Source organism: Cyprinus carpio, chromosome B22 (assembly GCF_018340385.1).
Source record: "Cyprinus carpio isolate SPL01 chromosome B22, ASM1834038v1, whole genome shotgun sequence".
Taxonomy (NCBI): domain Eukaryota; kingdom Metazoa; phylum Chordata; class Actinopteri; order Cypriniformes; family Cyprinidae; genus Cyprinus; species Cyprinus carpio.
The window spans coordinates 31,571,509-31,594,206 of record NC_056618.1 but is presented as its reverse complement, the minus strand read 5'-3'; the positions used below and the strand labels follow the sequence as shown (position 1 = coordinate 31,594,206).

Here is a 22,698-nt window from a genome sequence, read left to right as displayed (position 1 = left end):
TGTCTGTTTTGCGGGGATGTTCTCTGCCGGGCAAACACTAGGTCTGCCTTTCACCCTCAAGCTAACGTTATTTAAGTTGTCACCCCACCTATGACGCCGGCCTGCCCACCGACATGATTTATTGACAATTGTGCTTGACACGCAATTTAAATGCAGGGAAGGGAAGCAAAGGCCTGGCTGGGCCCGATAAGAGAAGGAGGCTCTGGGAATAATGAGGGCCCATCTTCACCTCCTCTCTGCATCGCTAAATACACTCCGGACCAGCTTTCCATTCGGCCACGGCACTCCCGGCACGCTGGGACATGAACCGAGAGATCTGGCCAAGCATGAAAAGAACGAGAATTTGAGAACAGAACAGCAGCCATGGGACAAAACACTGCAATTCTAAAGGTCACGCACAGCCTGGTACCTCGATGGAAGTGTGTTTTACTGTAGATGCGCTAAATACAGTGTGTTTAGATTTATTATGGCATTTATTATGGTGCTAATGATTTTCGATGTGAAGGTCATTTAGGATGTGTTTGTCCATGCAGATATATTGTAGTTCACTTATTCATTTACTCACCCACAAGTCATTCCAAACCCAAACGACTATATTTACATAATGCTATGCTCAAATAAAAACAATATTTGAAAAATAAATAAATAATAATAATAATAATAATAAATAAATAAATATTAAATATTATATATATATATATATATATATATATATATATATATATATATATAAGTACTTATAATATTTTAGATTTTAGTACTTAAACTCTGCATTTATTTATTTATTTGTTTGTTTGTTTAACTTTATTTCAATTAGCACAAACTATTTTATAGGGCTGCCCCCTAATAGTCGACTGATCGTTAGTCTAGCAAAATTTTATTAGTCGCTTAGTCACCAAACCCACCCCCCCCCCAAAAGAAAAAAAAAAAAAACACACACACACACATTGGCGAAGTCACACAGATCGCTAATGGCTGGTCTATGGTAATTTATTACATAAGGCAGGACATCCAAACACTCGTCTATCATTTATCCACCACAAATATGGCTTATCATCTGAAATACTGTATGTAAGTAGCAGCAACTTTACATGGCCGCTCAATCTGATGTTAACCTAGAGAAATGTGTGCTATTGAAGTGTGTGTGTGTGTGTGGAAGCTGAATGATCCGTCATTTTTGGTCATACAGATAAGAGTAATACATCTTTTAAATCCGCAAAGACTTTTTATTTGTGTGCACTCACAATAACAACAAAATGCGCTTTGGTAAAATAATGAAAGCAAACAGAATGCACTTTCTGCCTTCTCGGTCTGTGAACTTATACGCGAAACTCTGTTTATATCTTTGCCTTACAGACATTAAAAGATGTATCTATAGAGAGTGAAATGTCTCATTTTAAATGAACCAATTCAAATGGAAAACAAATCCTCTTAGATTATGTAATCTGTGTGAAACATACGTACAGACGCATCCACTACTATGGAGATGACAAGTCAGTATCGTTGACTACATCTCTTAAATCAAGAACAAAGAAAGCACTAGTTTATCAGTGAATTATTAAAATGTTAATGCAGCCTCCATACTGTTTTTCCCTCAAACATTCATAATCATCGCTTCTGCGGTGTGCTGTGGCAAGCTAATTAGGCGCTTATCAGGCAATGTAGGAAACTGAAAATGAAGGCTCATTATAATTATTTAAATGGTTTATCAATAAATGTGTGATTAGTTGACTAATCCTTAAAAAAAACGACTACTACAGTAGTCAACCAAAAAAATCCTTAGTCGAGGGCAGCCCTACTATTTTTAGATAGTTTTAGCTACCAATAGGAACACTGGGAAATAAATAAACATACAAAATATTTTGTGGTGCAATCCCCATCATATAAATATAAATATAAATCATACTCATTATTATTTTTTCATATTTGATAAAACCGGTGTTTACTTGGATTCAAAGTGTGATGAAATACTGGAAAAAAGAACACAAAAGCAGCATAAAGTAGTTCATATGACTCACACACTAGATTCCAAATCTTCATATAAAAGCTTACTATGAGGGAAAATACATAAATTACAGTCATTATTGACTAATAATCTTTTGCCACAGTTTGTGGTTAGCAGCTAAGACAAGATTTATTCAACTCAAATGAATTATTCAGATCGGTTTTGTATATTGGGACTCAAAAATGAATCAAGGATTGCTATGTCTGTCATGAACTAAAAATATGAACTGAAATAAGAGTAAATGGTGACAGAATATCTTCATATGTGTAAAGTATGTCTTTAATAAAAAGGTGACAATAATAATAGTTGTTACATTCAGAGGCATTTTAACATTTCTGAATGGCAGTGGCATATTATAAAAATTACAGTAATCATTTAGACACGTAATATGGCTCATTAGCATAACTATAAGTTGCTGAGCATTGTGGCAATGTTCAAAATGAGTGAGATAAGTAAAGATAGATATATATATATATATATATATATATATATACACACACACACACACACACACACAGTCCTGCTAAAAAAACATTTAAATTGTCTTTCTATTCGTGTAACATTTTGTTCCTTTAAGCTAAAGAATGCAATTTCTTGATGTCAAAATACTGACATTTGTTGGTTGATTCACCCCACAGGTTTTGTGTTTATACTCACACAAAACCTTGTTTGTTTGCGAGGCCCAACCTGGCCAGCATAGCAACAGTGGATCAACCAATAGCATGAGTTTTGGGCGTGGCTATTTGTATGCCTGACCAATGAAAGATGGAGAAGTGTTTACAAACAGGAAACCTGTTTATAAACAATCATTCTTTTATCTCTGTTTGGTGGCACATGCTTCAGATCTCCTGAAATGTGTCCTTGTTAACTCAAATTTTATGGTAGTCTACAAATGCTTGAACTAAATTGGTTCAGGGACAAAAACGCTGAGAGTCTGTCCCTGCTGGATTGAAACCTGGCAAGTGTTTTCATCATCTTGTACTTTCTAAGTAGTTTACATTTAAAATGTGTAGCGAGACAGCTAATCAGTAAAATCTGGGAACCTCGTGTTGTTTGTGCTTCGAAAAAGCGGAGGCAATCTGTCGCTGAGGGACAAGTAATTGACTTCTGTTGTACCAGTGTCAGGACTGCTGTAGTTAGTTTGAGTTTCTCAATCTCTCCACCGACAATTTCCCAATGACCCAAATGGCCTTTCTTCATGACTGCTTGCTAGCCACTAACTCCCAATGTTCACTGTACTGTGAGCCATGATAGCAGATGATACTAGATCTGATTCGCCCAGAGGTAGAGATTGCTCTTTAAAGAGAACTGTAGCTCGACAAATCAAGTGTGGGGACTCAGCTGGTTCACTCATAACTTTGTTTTGGTCCTTTCTTGAACAAGAAAGGAGGCCCAGATTAAAGAACTCAAGTTAGTGAAAAAATAAATTACTGGTGGTTAGAATAAGTTGGAAGCTGAGGTTTGAAAAGTGCTTCTCGGGTTGAGGGTTGTAATGTATTCCTAGTTCTGTTTTGAGTCAGGTTGTTTGACTGGAAAACAGCTTTAATGATAATGCTACATCTTTTGGTAAAAAAAAAAAAAAAAAAAAAAAAACTGATCTCTGCTAGACTGCTAGCTTGATGGCTCAAATTTTTTCAGCTGTGAACTTATTTATTGTTGCACTTTCAAATTGGTTTTATTTTTTAACACTACTTTTGAATTTACATTTCAGTTTACTTTCAGAGGGTGTTTACTCAACACCATTTTCAACTGAAAACAGAAAACATTTTATAAGTTTTGGCCATTTATTTAAATGACAACAGCATTTTGGGGGTCTGAAAATGCAAATTTTTGTTTACTGTATATCAAAGTTTAAGAAAATAAGTTATATATATTTTATTTAGTTCAAAAGTTATTTAGTTATCCATTTTAGCTCTAATTTAAAGTGTTTGTTCACCCAAAAATGAATATTCTGTCATTAATTACTCCCCCTCATGTTGTTCCTTTGTTTATCTTCAGAACACAGATTAAGATATTTTAATGAAATCTGAGAGCTTTCTGACCCTGCATAGACAGCAACGCAACTGACATGTATTATGGCCCAGTAAGGTCATAATACTGTCGGGAATGGGCATCAAAGCCTGACCTGGAAGAGGAGAAATCATTGAATTAAGTCGTTATTTTAGTTTTCTTTTCGCACAAAAAAAGTATTCTCGTAGCTTCATAAAATTACATTTGAACCACTGATGTCACATGGATTATTTTAACTTTGACCTAACTAACTACCTTTCTGTGCCTTGACCGTGGTAGGACCCTTTCTGTCTATGGAGGGTCAGAAGGCTCTTGGATTTCATCAAAATGATCTTCATTTGTGTTCTGAAGATGACATAAGGTCTTACAGGTCTGGAATGACATAAGGATGAATAATTAATGACAGCATTTTCATTTTTGGGTGAACCCCTTAAAAAAAAAAAAAAAAGACTGCTTTGGTAATGTTTTTGCAACCCCAAAAAATGTCCCACACACTCTAAGAAAAGTCTGTAAAAATGAGGCCCAATGTACTGTTAATATGAATGTGAATTTCTCCCACATTGATCTTGTTTTTCCTGTATTTTGAAATATGCTTTGAATATTTATACTATTTTCATATTATTTGAAATGTCCATAAAATTAAGAGACTTAACTTGCTAATTGCAAATTACTTCTAATTGTTTTTGTAGCATATTGCCATCTGCTGGTTTGATGTCTTTTCTCCCAGAAACACAGTGCTCAATGATTACAAAATTAAATATATACTGTTGTTTTTTGTGTCAAAAGTTTGGTGAAAAATTTGTTTAACATTTAAAAAATACAGTGCATCTGGAAAATATTCACAGTGCTTCACTTTTTCCACATTTTATGTTACGGTCTTATTCCAAAATGTATTAAATTCATTATTTTGCTCAAAATTCTACAAACAATACCCCATAATGACAACGTGAACAAAGTTTGTTTGAAATCTTTGCCAATTTCTTAAACACACACACACTTAAATGGTTAGTTCACCCAAAAATGAAAATAAGGCTGTGTTTCACTCACCCCTGTTGCAATGCTTCAGTCCAAAATTTGTTAAATAAAAAGCGCCCATCCATTAAAAAAAAAAAAAAAAAAAAAAAAAAAAAAAAAAAAGTGTCTCACATGGATCTCTCCACTGTGATTCCACATGCGTCACTTCTGAGCGGCGCAAAGCTGACCTCATACATCATCCTCCCAGAACTGCTTCTGTGTACAACAATGAATGCAAGATAGATTAAAGTGATTATGTTTTGAATATGGATATTTTTCTTAAAAACGCATCAGTTTGCAACAGGAGGCCTTTGTTCACCCCTCAAAGCCGTGTGAGACACTTCTTTTTTTTTATGGATGGGCGCTTTTTATTTCACTTCTTTTGGACTGAAGCAATGCAACACCCGCTGACTGCAATGATAGAGCTTGGAAAAGCTAGGACAATTTTTAATATAACTCAGACTGGATTTGTCTGAAAGAAGTCATATACACCTAGGATGCCTCGGGTATGAGTAAAACACAGCCTAATTTTAATGTTTGGGTGAACTAACCCTTTAAGTATTCACAGCCTTTGCTCAATACTTTGTGAAGCACCTTTGGCACCAATTACAGCCTCAAGTTTTTTTTTTCATTTTTTTATATGATGCGACAAGCTTTGATCATCATCATTTGGCAATTATCTGCCATTCTTCTCCTCACCTCTTCACCTCTCAAGCTCTGCCAGGATGGATGGGGGCAGATGCACATTTTCAGGTTTCTCCAGAAATATTTGATTGGGTTCAAGCTCAGGCTGTGGCTGGGCCACTAAAGGACATTCACAGAGTTGTCTATAAGCCACTCTTGCTGTGTGCTTTAGTTCATTGGGCTTTTCTTCTACTCTGACATGTCCCTCAGTCCCTGCCACTGAAAAACAGGCCCACAGCATGAGGCTGCTACCAGCACACTTTACTTTTGAGACGGTACTCTGCAGGTAATGAGCAGAGCTGGTTTCCTTCAAACGTGATGCTTAAAATTGAGGTTCATCAGACTTGTTTCTCACAGTCCGAGGGTCCTTTAGGTGTATTTTTATTTATTTATTTATTTTTTTTGCAAATGCTAAGTGTCTTTTCATATATGATCTTGAAGCACAAATAGAGTGGCCATCGGGTTCTTGGTCACTAGTCTAGACAAGGCCCTTCTCCATCAGCTGCTCAGTTTGACCAGGAGGCCAGCTCTAGGAAGAGTCCTGGTTGTTTCAAACTTCTTCCATTAAGGGTAACAGAGACTACGTGCTTCTGTGAACCTTCAATGCTGCAGAAATTTTTCTGTATGCTTCCCCTGATCTGTGCTTCAATTCAATCCTGCCTTGGAGGTCTACAGACAACTTCTTGGACTTCATTGCTTAGTTTGTGCTCTGGCATTCACCGTTAACTGTGGGACCTTATATAGACAGGTGTGTGCCTTTCCAAATCATGTCCAATCAACTGAATTTACCACAGATGGACTCCAATCAAGTTGTCGAAACATCTCAAGGATGCACCTGAGCTTGATTCTGAGTGTCACGGCAAAGGCTGTGAATACTTATGTAATTGCATTTTTTTCGTTTGTATTTTTAATAAATTTGCAAAGATTTCAAACAAACTTCTTTCACTTTGTCATTATGGGGTATTGTTTGTAGAATTTTGAGGACAATGATGAATTTAATCCATTTTGGTATATGGCTGGAAAAAGTGAAGCACTGTGAATACTTTCTGGATGCACTGTAATTTGCTGCTGGTCAATATAAATGCAGTGACCAGACTGAAACTGCTGTTGTACAGGCAAACTACAATAAACTTAAATACAAAGTTCTTAAATACAAAATACAAGTCATTTTATTGTGTGATATATATATATATATATATATATATATATATATATATATATATATATATGTGTGTGTGTGTGTGTGTGTGTGTGTGTATACACACACATATATATATATATATATATATATATATATATATATATATATATATATATATATATATATATATATACACACACACACACATACATTTATGTATGTATTTATTTATTTATTTATGCCAAATTTAATTACACACTTGACTTGGGATCAGTTATAGCCACACTTTTGGCAAATGTTCAAAGTATTCATCAAACCATAACAGTTATTGAAACTGTATTTTTGAAATCATGTGACTTGGCCTGGTGATATGCACTTCAAAGCATTGATTCAAAACCACTTGCTTTGATTAGCTAACTTCATCACTAGCTACAGTTGGTATTTCAAAACATATTTGTAGCTTTGTGTTTTAGTTTGCTTTCCATTAATTCTGATTCTTGATTTACCATCTGTTTTCATGTAAGTTTTAGTTTATGTGAAAACCCTGTCACAGAGGAGTGTGTGGTATCGTCCTCTAGACGACACAGCTGAGGGAGTAATTCTCAGGTTCTTTTCTCGAATGTGACATCATCTGAGCGAACGCGCTTCAATAATTTAAAGCAGCACTGCTGTCTCTGTTCTATCAGAGAGATATTTGGTGTTCTGGGTAAATAATTGATTCTGCTCCAACTGTTGCTCCTGGCAAGCCGATCTCATGAGGACATGGATGTGTGCGTTTTTCATCTTTGCATGGATCATGCTTTAGCATCTGATATCATGCTAGCTTGTTTAATGTAGCTAATGAGAATAGCAGAGTTTTAAGACTCATTAAAGTGTGGATATTTGTGCTTAATCATTGCACTTGTGTCCATGTATGTGCCAAAAAAGCATTGGAAATAAATTTGAATTGCAGTAAAAAAAAAAATACAAAATACAAAAATAAATAAAATGCAGGGTTGTTACTTGAATTTTATGGTGTTGAATTAAAATACAATTTTAATAAGATTCAGTATGAATAACCCATAAACACAGTAAGCTTACTAGGTTTTGAAATGCAGCAAAAAAGGCAGCATCCTTACCGTCATGTAAGATTTAATATGTTGCTAAGCTAAATGTGTGACACTCTAAGACCATGTCCCGAATTGCACCCTAAACCCTTGTGGTCTTCCTCTGTATCCACACTTTTCATGATGTAATGCTGCTTTGACTGTCAGGTAGAAGTCTGCCATGGAGCTCACCCCAGTGCGGACTCGGCAGAAATGCGCATCGAGGGTGCACAGCGGTCACAATGGGGGCACTCACGAGCACCTTTCAGAAAGCTAAAATTAATAAATGGGACACCCTGTGGTCTTGTGGACTTAATGGACACAATGTAAGACTTCAATTACATTATGCAACTGAAGTGTGCCATTTGAGACAGGGCCTAAAATATGTGTAAAAAAAAAAAAAAGGCATATGGCATACATAGTTATTGGGCAACATAGTTTGTAATCACACCTAACTAGTGTGTAAACACTTTTACTATTAAGGTTTTTGTTTTTTTGGTGTGTTTTTTGCCTTTTTAGTGTGCTTCCATTTTTAGTTTTGTTTGTAGTTTTGCTTTGGTGTTTTCCCCCTTTATTTGGTGTTTTGTTTTTGCCATTTTGTTTTGTTTTTCCTAGTTTTGTTGTATTTTGACTTTGTATTTTTTTGTGTGTGTGTGTGTGTTTTGTTTTTCTTTTTTTATTTATGTATTTATCGTTATTTTTGACGTTTTTTTTTTTTGCCTTTTGTTTGGTATTTAGTTTTGTATTGGTGGATTTTTTTGTGCATTTTTTTTGTTTGATTTTAGTTTTGGTGTGGTTTTTTTTATTTTTATTTTTTGCAATATGCTTTCCATGGTGGAAAAACATTTCTTAGCAATTTTTGTTTCTCATTTTGTAGATTAAAATGGAGCCATTTCTTAAAATTGATAAAGGAGGAAGGATCACTGCATAGTTGCATGAGAGATTTGGATAGAAAACGATAGCAAGAAAGAAGATATGATGCTGCAAGGAATTTCAAATAAGATTCAGAGTCCACGAACAAGAAAAAAGTCCTCTCATTCTTTTTATGTGCCTTTCCACTGGACCCCCAGATGGGATTCAGTCGCTAAATTAACTGTGCTGTCTTTCTGCTTTTGTTTGGGCTGCAGAATGCTGGCCGTGTTCAATCAGCCGGGCTCCAGAGTGTGTCATCTGGATTGATGTGGCTTTTCATTATAGCATCTCCAGGTGTCAGTCCAGCATTCACAGTGTTGCCACGGAAATAGCAAAATGCTCTGTGGTCCTGAAAGCAAACACGACCCAATAATAGCCAGGTGTAATAGAATGTTTCTCTGGCACTAATTGTCTCTAGATATCCTCTGAAGAAGCCACCAATACCCAGGTTTTTGGTGTTAGCTTTTGTTTTAGGTCAAACTATCCTTGATTTTTTTAGCAGGGATTTATTTTGTATTGGTATAAACATTTAGATCAGTGGTTACCAACCCTGGTCCTGGAGGCACCCCAACACTGCACATTTTGCATGTCTCCTTAATCAAACACACCTGATTCAGGTAATCAACTCATTAGTAGAGACTCCAAGACCTGAAACTGGCATAACAGAGAAAGGAGACATGCAAAATGCCTCCAGGACCAGGGTTGGGAAACCAATGATGCAGATCACAGTGCTTTCTTAACGTGCCGAACCATCCAAAAAGGCATTACATTTACATTTAGTCATTTTGCAGAAACTTTTATCCGAAGCGACTTACAGTTGGGGAATACAGTAGGTGGACATCCAAAGGGAAAGTTTGCAAACTGACTGAAATTATGATACTTTGTTTTGTAAACTGAGATCAAATAATGAAATAAAACAATTACATTATAATACAACAACCTTAAAAATCATTAGAGAATTTACAGTGAGGCTTAATTTCAAAATATCTTAGGCTGCAGCCTAATGCATAAAAAAAAAAAAAAAAAAAAACTAAATTTACACCTTGGCTGTTGGTCCTCTGTAAAAGGCTGCAGTTATGAGCCTCTATTTGCGTCGCAATTTACTCTGACTCACACCATAAAAATAAATAAATAAAAACCTTGAAAAAATAGGTTGTGAGAAATCAAGATTAATAGGCTAAAACTGTGACATGAAAATGCCTTCAAAACATAGGTTATTGACTTGAAATGTTTAGATTACATTTAAGGAGGCATGCATTATGCCATAAAGAATAAAACAATTGAAAAGCTGGCTTATTGTTGAGTGTTATAGGCTAGGCCTAGTTCTAACACATGTTTTGGCACTATAGTCACATTTATGTCACAAATTAAAGGCTTGAAACTTACATTTAATAAAATTTGCTGGTGTATTTCAGCAGGTCACATATACTTATTCGTTATATGCCCCTTTTTTAACACATTTATTCCCGTATACAGAGCCCATGACATGCCGAAAATTATGTCCATGAATTAAGAAATTGATCACTTTTTATTGTTCCTTTGTATTAATTAAAATGTTTTAAAATAATAATTTAACCATTTTTACAACTTGGAGGGATACTCCACCCCAAAATGAAAGTTTTGTCATTAATCACTTACCCCCATGTCGTTCCAAACCCGTAAAAGCTTTGTTCGTCTTCTGAACACAATTTAAGATATTTTGGATGAAAACCGGGAGGCCTGTGACTGTCCCATAGACTGCCAAGTAAATAGCAGTGTCAAGGTCCATAAAAGTATGAAAGACATCATCAGAATAGTCCATCTGCCATCAGTGGTTCAACCGTAACATTATGAAATGACGAGAATACTTTTTGTAAGCGAAGAAAACAAAAATATCGACTTTATTCAACAATTCAACAACAGTCTCCTTTGTCAACTATTCTCATCACTTCATAACGTTACGGTTGAACCACTGATGGCAGATTGACTATTTTGACGATGTCTTTCATACTTTTCTGGACCTTGTCAGTGTAACTTACTTGGCAGTCTATGGGACAGTCACAGGCCTCCCGGTTTTCATCCAAAATATCTTAAATTGTGTTCCGAAGACGAATATGTGTGCTTGCTCATACGGATATGATTAATACTTCATTCGGAACTGTAAATGGTGTACCCTTATTTTTTTGTGTGTGTGAACTCACAATATCAGCAAAACAATGTGCTTTTGTAAAATAGAGAAAACAAACAGGATGCACTTTTTGCCGTCTATGTCTCCATGAACAGGGATCTGTGGAGCTTGGGCTGAAATGCAAGGCTCTAAAATCAGGTTCAGTTTAGCTTTGCAGTGTCCGAAAGTAATGGTTTATATTCACAATAAGCTACAAAATAGATGTAAGACTGAACCCATGACGGGCTAATAATGACAGTAAGATGTAAGACAGTAAGATGTTAAACTGTCCCGAGACTTCATGTAGGCCTAATCATTTTTAGTTTCATTATTGGGCAATTGCAGCATTATGGAATGACATTCGCAGTCAAAAGCTGAAATATAAATTCTCACAGAATATATTAATTATCAATATATTGAACCATTTCTTTATATTTTTCGAAATCCCTGAAAATAGAGTCCAGACATCAGAAAAGTATGTCTATGAACATTTTTTATATTTTAGATTTGGGAAATCACATGACGTGACAAAAATACACCAGTTTTTGGGAAACAACATATTTATAGACTTTCTGTGAATTACAATTGACAAACCAGAAGCAACAATATATGCAGAATAAAGAAGGGTTGAACATTCACAAAACATAAAATATCAATTTTATTTCAGTTTTCGTTTTTGTGTCTTAGAGGAAAAATCTATGTTAAGGATGTGTCATCTCTCCGTTACGGACCGTTCTGAAAGCAGAATTTATGCAAATGCATATACAATGCTTTAAAACTTTATCAGATATGTCTAGAGGGTATTTCATAGGGCTACCCCCCACGTAAGATTTTTCTAGTTACTAGTAGTCGTTCATTTAATTAATTATTCAACTAATCGCATGTTTATATTAAATTAACTTTTCTATAATGAGACTTAATAAAGCCTATTCTGCGCTCAAGCACATGCTTTAAGTTTACTACAAAGCACAGTTAGAAGTAGCCTAATAATTATCAGGGGAAAAAAATAGACATTTTAATTATTTATTAATAAACAAATGTTTTCTTGTCGGCTGCAAGATGAAATTCACGGTGTTGACTCTCATCTCCACAGTACCGGTCGCGCCTTTAAAAAAAAAAGTCAAAAAAGGGTTGAAAGTCACATGTCTCATGAGTTTATATTTCAAACTTGAAGAAGATCCCATGAAAAATTTGATTCCTGCAACCATTTTTCTGAGATTATTTCTAGTCCCCCCTCCCTGTTTGAGGAAAAATAGCCACCAAATGTACTGAAGGGTTCTACAAAATATTTGTCATTATACATACCACTGCATAATTTTTCAGTTATAAAGTAATAGACAAAATCATAGACATTGTATAAGTGATTTATTTGAGCACTAGAAAAATACAATAAGAATATTTTTTGAGTAATAATAATAAAAATAAATAAATAAAAAAGAATTAGCTTTGTATGTCAAGTACTCTGATTAGCAGACATACAGCATTCACACTGATTGCTGGTCATACAGTCAGTGATCACTCGTTGATGTTCGATCATACAGATGTTAATCATACAGATGGCTGGCTATATAGTTAATACTCACACTCTAATAGCCATTCATATAGACACATTGACACTGATAGCTGTCACAAGAGAGCACCAGAATTCAAATAGTTATTCCATATTGTATACAAACAATAACGAAGAAATGAGACGTAAACAAAGGAATAACCATCCATGTTATAACATTATTGTGTCCTTGGACTAAAAGTGCTCTATGGGATGTTGTTCAGTGGACCCTTTCCTTTCTAACTAAACTGGGATTTACAGCAGTGAATGCGTTTGTGACTCGTTATTACGACAAATCTGGTATGCATTGCATTTTGATTATGCATGTTTTGATGTGTACGGATTACACAAATTTAGCAAATACATTCCTTATAAGCTTTCCATTGAAAAACAGCAATCTATCATCGATGCTTGACCCTTATAATGATATATAGTTATTAATTAATTTGGTCCCATTTCATTTAATCTATTCGTAAAAACAATGTCACGTGCAAACAGGGAGCGTTCAGTGCACTGGCATCCAGGTGTGGGTAAACATGTTAACTACAGTGTTTTTCTTTGTGGGTGCTGAGCCTGTGACTGTTCTATATGCACACATCAATGTCTTGAACTTGATGCAAGCCACAACCAGTAGCCAGTGCAAGGAGATAAAGAGAGGTGTAACATGGGCTCTTTTGGGCTCGTTGAAGACAAGTCGTGCCGCTGCATTCTGAATCATTTGTAGAGGTTTGATTGTGCTAGTCTAGCCAGATGAGCATTGCAATAGTCCAGCCTAGAAATGACAAGGGGCTGGACAAGAAGTTGTGCAACATGCTTTGTTAGAAAGGGCCTGATCTTTCTGATGTTGCGCAATGCAAACCTGCAAGATTTGCAATGTGGTCTTTGAAGGTCAGCTGGTCATTAAAGATTACACCAAGATTTCTGACCAAAGCTGATGGGGTAATTGTAGAAGAACCTAGCTGGATGGAGAAATCATACTGTAGAGTTGAAGTGGCAGGGAAGACAAGAAGCTCAATCTTTGCCAGGTTGAGCTGTAGGTGAAGTTTTTCTTCATCCATGCCGAGATGTCTGCCAGGCAGCCTGAGATCTATGCAGCTTGGTTGGATCATCTGGTTGAAAGGAGAGATAGTGCTGTGTGTCATCAGCATAGCGATTGTAGGAGAAGCCACGTGCCTGTATGATGGGACCTAGTGATGTAGTGTAAATGTAGAAGAGGAGGAACCCCAGTGACCAGTTGATTTGCTTCGGATACCTCCCCTCCCCAGGCCACCCTGAAAGACCTACCAGTGAGATAGGATTTAAACCAGCAAAGTGGAATCCCTGTGATGTCCAGTGATGAGAAGGTGGACAGGAAGATCTGATGATTGACAGTGTCAAAAGCAGCAGATAGATCTAGCAGAATAAGAACTGATGATTTGGAATCAGATTTTGCAATATGCACAGCTTCCGTGACTGACAGTAACACAGTCTCAGTTGAATGGCCACTCCTGAAACCTGACTGGTTAGCGTCCAGTTTGTTGTTCTGTCAAAGAAACAATGATACCTGGTTGAAAAAAAACTCTGGTTTGAGGGTTTTCACTATGAATGTAAGGAGAGAGACAGGTCTGTAACTATCTGTAAGTGAAGTGTTTAATGTAGGTTTTTAGAGAAGTGGGGTTACCCGAGCCTGCTTGAATGCAGTGGAGAAAGTGCCTGTGAAGAGAGATGTGTTGATGATGTGTGTGAGTGCTGGCAAGAGTTTAGGAGAGATTGCTTGGAGAAAGTGTGAGGGGATTGGGTCTAGAGGGGATGTTCTAGGATGGCTGGAGAGGAGACGTTTTGATACTTCTGCCTCAGTGAGGGGACAGAAGGAGACAATGGGAGTTTTAGCAGTGGGTGTGATTGGTTTGAAGTCCTGTGTGTGTGGGGTTGAGAATTGACTACTGATTGTTCTGGTTTTGTCTGTGAAGAATGTGGCGAAATCATCAGCTGTTATAGAAGTAGTCGGAGGTGGTTGAGGGGGACAGAGGAGAGAATCGAATGTTTTGAAGAGATTACATGTTTATGGAGCGCTGTTGGTCTTGTTGTGGAAGTATAAAGATTTGGAAGTGTGGACTTCAGCAGAGAAAGATGAAAGCAAAGACTGATACATACTCAGGTCTGACGGATTTTTTGATTTGCGTCATTTTCTCTCTGCTGCCCTGAATTTGAGCCGATGATCATGAGGAACACTGGATAACCAGGGGTTAGAAGGGGCAGCCCGTGCTGGCCTGGAGGAGAGAGGACAAATATCATCTAGACAAGAAGCTAAAGTAAAGCATAAAGTGTCAGTTGCTGCATTCACATCCAGAGATGAGAAACAGGTAAAGGAAGAGAGGAGGGTACCACAGAAGAAAGATGAAAGGGGAAAAGGGAGCACTGGTTTAGTATAAACCTGACGGAGAGTATGATAGAAAGAGAAATTGTTAGATTGAGCAGCTGGTGTTGCTGAGTCTTCTGGATGAATCCAGGCCTCAGTCAAGCCCAAGATGCTGTGTGTAGATTATAAAGAAAAAGCAGAAATGAAGTCTGCTTTGTTGACAGCTGACTGACTATTCCAGAGACTCACATAGAAAGAAAGAGGTACAGAAGATATAGATAGGATGCAGGTTAGCAAGATTGCGTTGCCATCTGTGTTTGATGTTACAGCATTGTTGAGAGACAACCGGAATGTTTTGGAAACACATGATAGAGGTGGAAAAGAGAGGACAGAAAAGGAGAGTGTGTAAAGGGGAGGTAAAAATAATACTAAAGTGCGTTGCCGGTTTCGTTGCTCAGTGAAGCAGTACAGGTACTGTAAAGTCACAGGTTATTTTCCAAAAAAGGAAAAACTAAAATTCTGCTTAAATTTTTGTTTTTAATTCGAGAGGTAGAAAAATGAATAAACAGCTTGAATATTTGATTTCAACACTTGGGCAGGAATTAAATGCCCCTTTTTTCTGATTGGTCAGCCGAAGATCAAATCGTGCCATCATCAGTTCTTCCCCAGTATCATGCAGCAGAATAATAGTCCTCCACTGCTGGAGTTGTACAGATTCATAGCTCGAAACAACTTGTACTGGGACAGAGACTAGACAGTCGCTAGTCGCTTTTTTATCGTGATACATAGGCCTACTGTGATTTATTCCAAAGCAAAACGATGCATTTAACGTCAAAGAATCTAAATTAAGCCTTATAAAAGACAAGTATTCGCTGTGGTTCATGTTTGTGGCATTTACCAGAAAGATACTCAAGGAGACCGAGTTGCGCTAAAGCAGTGCATTCTGATGTTCTCTTTATTTACATTTAGTCATTTTACACATTCATTTATACATCAAATTAAATACAATTTGCATTAAATTTTGTAGTTATTTTGAATGTAACCTTACACAAATAATTAGAGTAACTACAGTGACTACTCACCTTAATGTTGTTCATAAGACTTATTACTTAACACAAAAAATGTCCTGTTTGCACTTGCCAATTTAATGTCGAAGAATTGTGACTTTAATTTAATTTTATTATTATTTTTTTTTTAAGCGGATGCATATCTGTCATAAAATAATCCTATGCATCTTGTGGCATATATTCCAAGCATTCTGAAGGTATACTGAGGATTCGGTGAGAAACAAACCAAAATGGCAAGTTATTATATTTTATGAAAATCTTGCGTTGCAGTCCTTTGTGCGAGTGTGCAGCAACTCACGTCGTGCTGTGAGAACCCAAGCCAATTTATTATTCTTTCCTTTTTGTCTTCGTGTTTAAAATATTTATTTTGAAATTAATAATTTATTAATTTCTTAATTAAACAAACAGACTTACTGGGTGAGCAGGGTAGGCTATGACAGCTGTCATATCATACTGTACCCTGCTATGCCCAGCTGATGCAAATAATAGAATTTATATCTAAACAGAAGAAAACTAGATTCTGCCCCGGTATGAGTTGTGTCGAGCTGTTCATTAGTCTGTTTGTTTGATGAAAAAAGATGAATGTAGTTGCAATAAATGTGTTAAGAATCCATAAAACTGAAGCAGCAGAGGACTATTATTCTGCTGCGTGATACTGTGGAAGAACTGATAATGGCACGGTTTGATCTTCGGCTGACCAATCAGCAGAAAGAGGCATTTAATTCCCATCCACGTGTAGAAATTGAATATTCGAGCTGTTTATTCATTTTTCTACCCCAGTATGAAAAACAAAAATTTAAGCTGAATTCTTTCATTTAAGCTGAAATAGGGGACTTTTTTTTTCTTTTCATTTTTCTACTTTCAATATTAAATTAAAAAACAAGTGAATGAATGATACACAGATTTATTTCTTTAAATAAACACACGTTTCTCTAGTCCTTCTGTGTATTATTTAAATTCAGAATTTTCATCCAGGCCTCTTGGTAAAAGCAAATGCTGATTTATTTCTCCAATAATCCAAACCTGTAATCATTGTGAAGTTATAAGAGATTAAAACTCGGTGTTCTTCAGTGCTCTTTTATTATGTGATGTGATTTATTCAAGCATTCCAAAAAGTGGCATTTCCTCCATTTCTCTCACCACCTTCCTATTGCCTGTTTTCAATAAAATGTGGCCGTCTCCATGGTGATTGTTGCCACGAAGGGCTAAAAGAAATCATTGGTAATCACACTGCAATCAGCAATGTTTGAATGAAAGGCATGAAATTCAAAGTGCATATTAACAGAGGTATAAGGGAGTGGACAGAAAGCAATAAGTAGGCTCAAAATAATGCATTTTTCTTTTCTTCCCTATGATCACACTTAAAAGCATTTACGCCCTTTCATGGGTGCACATAATTAACTTGTTAACGTAAAAAACAGGGACATGTTGGTTGTGTTGCTCTTAAACAATTTCTTTTAAAATTGCAATATAGATTCTTGAATACTCCAGAGCTTTACATGACTTTGAAATACACAACCAGTAAAATATATTTTAAAAGACTAACTGTGTGTGTGTGTGTGGTGTTATATATAATATATAGCAGGGAAGCAGTTTTGTTAAAATATATTTTTTTAAGATTTATTTTCACTAATTTTTTTATTCATGTATTTATTTTTATAAGGATTTTATTTCAAGAATTCAATTTTGTTTCCTTAATTTTCCTATAAGAACATATCTATTCTACTGACTTTGTTTTACCCTTACTCACCAAAAAAAAACAAAAAAAAAAAAACACCAAATTCAATTCAAATTCAGAAATGTCAAACTCATTATTATTAGAGTGGTGTATTTATGCCAGTGCATATAATCAATGAATGACATTTATGTATTTTTGTAAAAAATATAGTAGAGAGAAAAAAAATGTCATTGTCATTAACCCAAATGTTGATTTGTGTCCATTTCTTTGTAGATCGATGAGATGCAGTGGCCCAACGGTGAGATGGAAATACCAAGCTCGGTCTGCAGTCAGCCCTGTAAGACAGGTCAACGCAAGAAGATGGTGAAAGGCATGCCGTGCTGCTGGCTCTGCGAGCCCTGTGACGGCTACCAGTACCAGTATGACGAGACGTCCTGCAAACTCTGCACTTACAACATGCGTCCGAACGGCAACCGGACAGGGTGTCAGCCCATCCCGATCGTCAAGCTGGAGTGGCATTCACCCTGGGCCGTCATTCCCGTCTTCCTGGCTATGCTCGGTATAATTGCCACCATCTTTGTTATGGCGACATTCATCCGTTACAACGACACCCCGATTGTACGAGCATCTGGGAGGGAGCTCAGCTATGTTCTGCTGACAGGGATATTCCTGTGTTATATCATCACGTTTGTAATGATCGCCACTCCGGACATTGCCGTTTGCTCCTTTAGACGAATCTTCCTTGGGTTAGGAATGTGTATTAGCTACGCAGCGCTCCTCACTAAGACCAATCGAATTTACCGCATCTTCGAGGAGGGGAAGAAGTCGGTTAGTCCACCTAAACTGATCAGCCCGACGTCTCAGTTGGCCATTACGTCCAGCCTCATCTCCGTCCAGCTCTTAGGGGTACTCATATGGTTCGGAGTGGATCCTCCGAACACCATAATCGATTATGATGAGCAGAAGACCATAAACCCTGACAAGGCCCGAGGGGTTCTCAAGTGTGACATTACGGACCTTCAAATCATTTGCTCTCTAGGATACAGCATCTTGCTGATGGTAACATGTACGGTTTACGCCATCAAGACGCGAGGTGTTCCGGAGAACTTCAATGAAGCCAAACCCATCGGCTTCACCATGTACACCACCTGCATTGTGTGGCTCGCCTTCATTCCCATTTTCTTTGGGACGGCACAATCTGCAGAAAAGGTAATGTTTGTCACATTTCACAAAACAAATCGCATCTATCTTTTTCAAGTACCAATTACCTATTTTAAGTCTTAACTCATTGATTTTACTCGATATTTCACAGAGAGAGTCAACATTTATTTTTAACCTTATCTCGTTCTAAACACAAAAGCCCTCGTTTTGTCTGTGACAAATTTTTAAAAATGTTGCAGATTTGCCATACAGTGACAATGAAATGGCTCTGAAATGGCTGCTTCTCATTTGTGATAGTTGTTTTGAGCAAGTTCTTTTATTTTAAATGAACATTCCGGTTGATCCAGTTCGCAAATCAGATATGTTCACTAATATTAATTTGTATCATTATATTCAGTTTCTTTTATTCTTTTATTTATTTAATAGATTTTTATTTTAGTGTTCGTTGCTGAGGTAGCATTTCCTTTTCTAAACTTGTTACATAAAAAGTAATAATAGTAATAATAATAATAATAATAAATCAATAAATTAAATCAATAAATAAAACACTTAGTATTTGCTAATTACTCCCAAATTTCAAAGAGATGTTTTAGGATTTGTGATCAGACATCAAATACAATTACCCATTTGTTGGTTAGTTGTGTTTTGTTTTGTATTATGTTTTTGTTTTTCATTGATGTTTCATGTTGTTTTTGTTTTGTGTGTGTTATGTTTTTTTGAGGTTGTTGTTTTGTTTTGTTTTTTTGCGTTGTGCTTTTGTTTTCTTGTTTCATCTTCATGTTGGTTGACCCACATGACAGTTTTTTTTTATTTAATTTAATTTAATTTAATTTAATTTAATTTAATTTAATTTAATTTGTATTTTAATTTAATTTGTATTTTTTCAAGCAGTGAAGAAGTTTAGTTTAATTATTTTTTAATTTATTTTTTAAATACAATTCCCGCAGCAAGATCTATCAGCCAATGGAATCACTTTATGTGTGGGATTGAATCTTGCACAATAAAGTGAATGAAATATGAACTCTTGGAGCAGCATTAATACAGATCTTGTATTTGTAGGTACGTTTTTCTTCATGAAAACCTGATTTTTTAGTCTAGGCAATTGAAAGCGTATTGGTCTAAGTATCACCCCTTCTTTCATTTACTATTGCCCTTTTTTGGGGCGTGAATATTTTACTCACTATAATTCCCTTCAAGGCAGCTAAGAGTCTAACCCTCCGCATGCATGGTTTTCCACTCAATTTCAAATCCATTTGCAGGCTGATGTTGCCGTAATGGCTCTATTTTGTAATACCTGTTTGCAAGCTGCAGGCAATCTAGACTCCGGCTTTTGTACCTCTAAGATCATCCATTTTTCATCCCTTCCTGAAGAAATGAAAAATTATATTTCATCACAGGGAGAGGGTTGCCATCTCGAGGAAAGGAAGGGCAAATAGGTATTAATAGCACAGTTAAGGATCAGAATCAATGTCCCACAACAATCTTTTAAAAGACATTTCATTAGCATGAGGACATTTGCTCATTATCTGCATACGAGACGAATGGCTCAGCTTTTTTCTCCTCACTGCTGGTACTGAAAAGCAATTATCTAAGTAATAAAGCAAGCTGATTTGAGTATGTACCAACGCCAGATACCATGATGGGCTCTGACACCAAAACATTTACAGTGGTGTGAAAAAGTGTTGGTCCCCTTGCTGATTTCTTATTTTCTTGCGTGTTTGTCACACTTTAATGTTTCAGATCATGAAAACAAATTTAAATATTAGTCAAAGATAACACAAGTAAACACAACATGCAGTTTTTTAATGAAGGTTTTTATTATTAAGGGAAAACAAAATCCAAAACTACATGGCCCTGTGTGAAGAATTGTTTGCCCCCCTGTTAAAACTGTGGTTTATCACACCTGAGTTCAATTTCTCTAGCCACACCCAGGCCTGATTACTGCCACACCTGTTCACAATCAAGAAATCTCTTAAATAGGACCCGCCTGACAAAGTGAAGTAGACCAAAATATCCTCAAAAGCTAGACATCATGCTGAGATCCAAAGAAATTCGGAAACAAATGAGAAAGAAAGTAATTGGGATCTAACAGTCTGGAAAAGGTTATAAAGCCATTTCTAAAGCTTTGGGACTCCAGTGAATCACAGTGAGAGCCATTTTTCACAAATGGCAAAACATGGAACAGTGGAGAACCTTCCCAGGAATAGCCTGCCAACCAAAATTACCCAAAGAGCACAGCGACGACTCATCCAAGAGGTCATAAAAGACCCCACAACAACATCCAAAGAACTGCAGGCCTGACTTGCCTCAGTTAAGGTCAGTGTTCATGACTCCACCAAAAATGGTCTGCATGGCAGAGTTCCAAGATGAAAACCACTGCTGAGCAAAAAGAACATAAAGGCTCGTCTCAGTTTTGCCAGAAAACATCTTGATGATCCCCAAGACTTTTGGGAAAATACTCTCTGGGCTGACAAGACAAAAGTTGAACTTTTTGGAAAGTGTGTGTCCCATTATGTCTGGCGTAAAAAAAACACCGCAGTAAAATATGGTGTGGGTAGTGTGATGGTCTGGTGCTGTTTTGCTGCTTCAGGACCTGGAAGACTTGCTGTGATAAATGGAACCATGAATTCTGCTGTTTACCAAAAAATCCTGAAGGAGAATGTCCAGCCATCTGATCGTGACCTCAAGCTGAAGCGAACTTGGGTTCTGCAGCAGGACAATGATCCAAAACACACCAACAAGTCCACCTCTGAATGGCTGAAGAAAAACCAAATGAAGACTTTGGAGTGGCCTAGTCATAGTCCTGACCTGAATCCTATTGAGATGCTGTGGCATGACCTTAAAAAGGCAATTCATGATCGAAAACCCTCCAAAGTGGCTGAATTACAACAATTCTGCATAGATGAGTGGACCAAAATTCCTCCACAGCGCTGTAACAGACTCATTGCCAGTTATCGCAAATGCTTGATTGCAGTCGTTGCTGCTAAGGGTGGCCCAAACATTTATTAGCTTTAGGGGGCAAACACTTTTTCACACAGGGCCATGTAGTTTTGGATTTTGTTTTCCCTTAATAATAAAAACCTTCATTTAAAAACTGCATGTTGTGTTCAGTTGTGTTATCTTTTACTAATATTTAAATTTGTTTGATGATCTGAAACATTAAAGTGTGACAAACATGCAAAAAATAAGAAATCTGGAAGGGGGCCAACAATTTTTCACACCACTGTATATTTGTTAGGACCTTTTAATTACGTTTCTAAGAACACACAGGATGTTGTTTTATGCCTTGATAAACATGCTATGGAGCACAACAGTCAACTTCTGGAAGTCCCATTCATTTGATCCAGACAACTTTTTTTTTTTTAGCAATTACGTACAAGCCTTTAAATACAGAAGTACCTTGAGCTACCACAGATTTTATGCTTCTGTAGGAGGCACAAGTCATCGCAATTTAAATTTTTAACAAAATAAAAAATTAATAACTATATAAAAACTATATTACCCACAATTCCTAAAGAACATCCACCAATCAGCAGTGTTATTTTAGAATTGTTAATATAGAGTTATGTTTAATAATATTATATAAAGAATAAATAATAATGTTTTAGTTTTTCATGTCAGTTTAAACAATTTTACGTGCTTTTATCATCTTTATTATTTTTAAATATTTATAATCAGCTTCTTATTTCCACTTCAGTGATTTTAGTATTTTAACTTATTTCAACTTTTCTAGTTTCCATCATGCTCATTTTTTTCTTTTTTGTCAAGTTTTTCTTGTAATATTTCTATTTTGTTATGCTTCAGCTTCATTTCTGTTCATGAAAACCATTTTTAATAGTTTTCAGTTTGTTATCAATGACATCAATGCCAATCAGAGAAGTCAAGTAACCAAGGAAATTGTAAAACTA

At 36.3% G+C, this 22,698-nt stretch overlaps 1 protein-coding gene across 2 annotated transcripts in view; it reads left to right on the top strand.

Moving 5' to 3' along the window:
• LOC109099699 (metabotropic glutamate receptor 7-like) overlaps nucleotides 1–22,698 on the top strand; it is a 203,817-nt gene that overhangs the window by 147,364 nt on the left and 33,755 nt on the right. For both annotated transcript variants that reach the window (XM_042749679.1, XM_042749680.1), the window contains exon 8: nucleotides 17,903–18,838. In XM_042749679.1, the coding sequence (XP_042605613.1) occupies nucleotides 17,903–18,838 (936 nt within the window). The remainder of the gene's footprint in view (nucleotides 1–17,902; nucleotides 18,839–22,698) is intronic.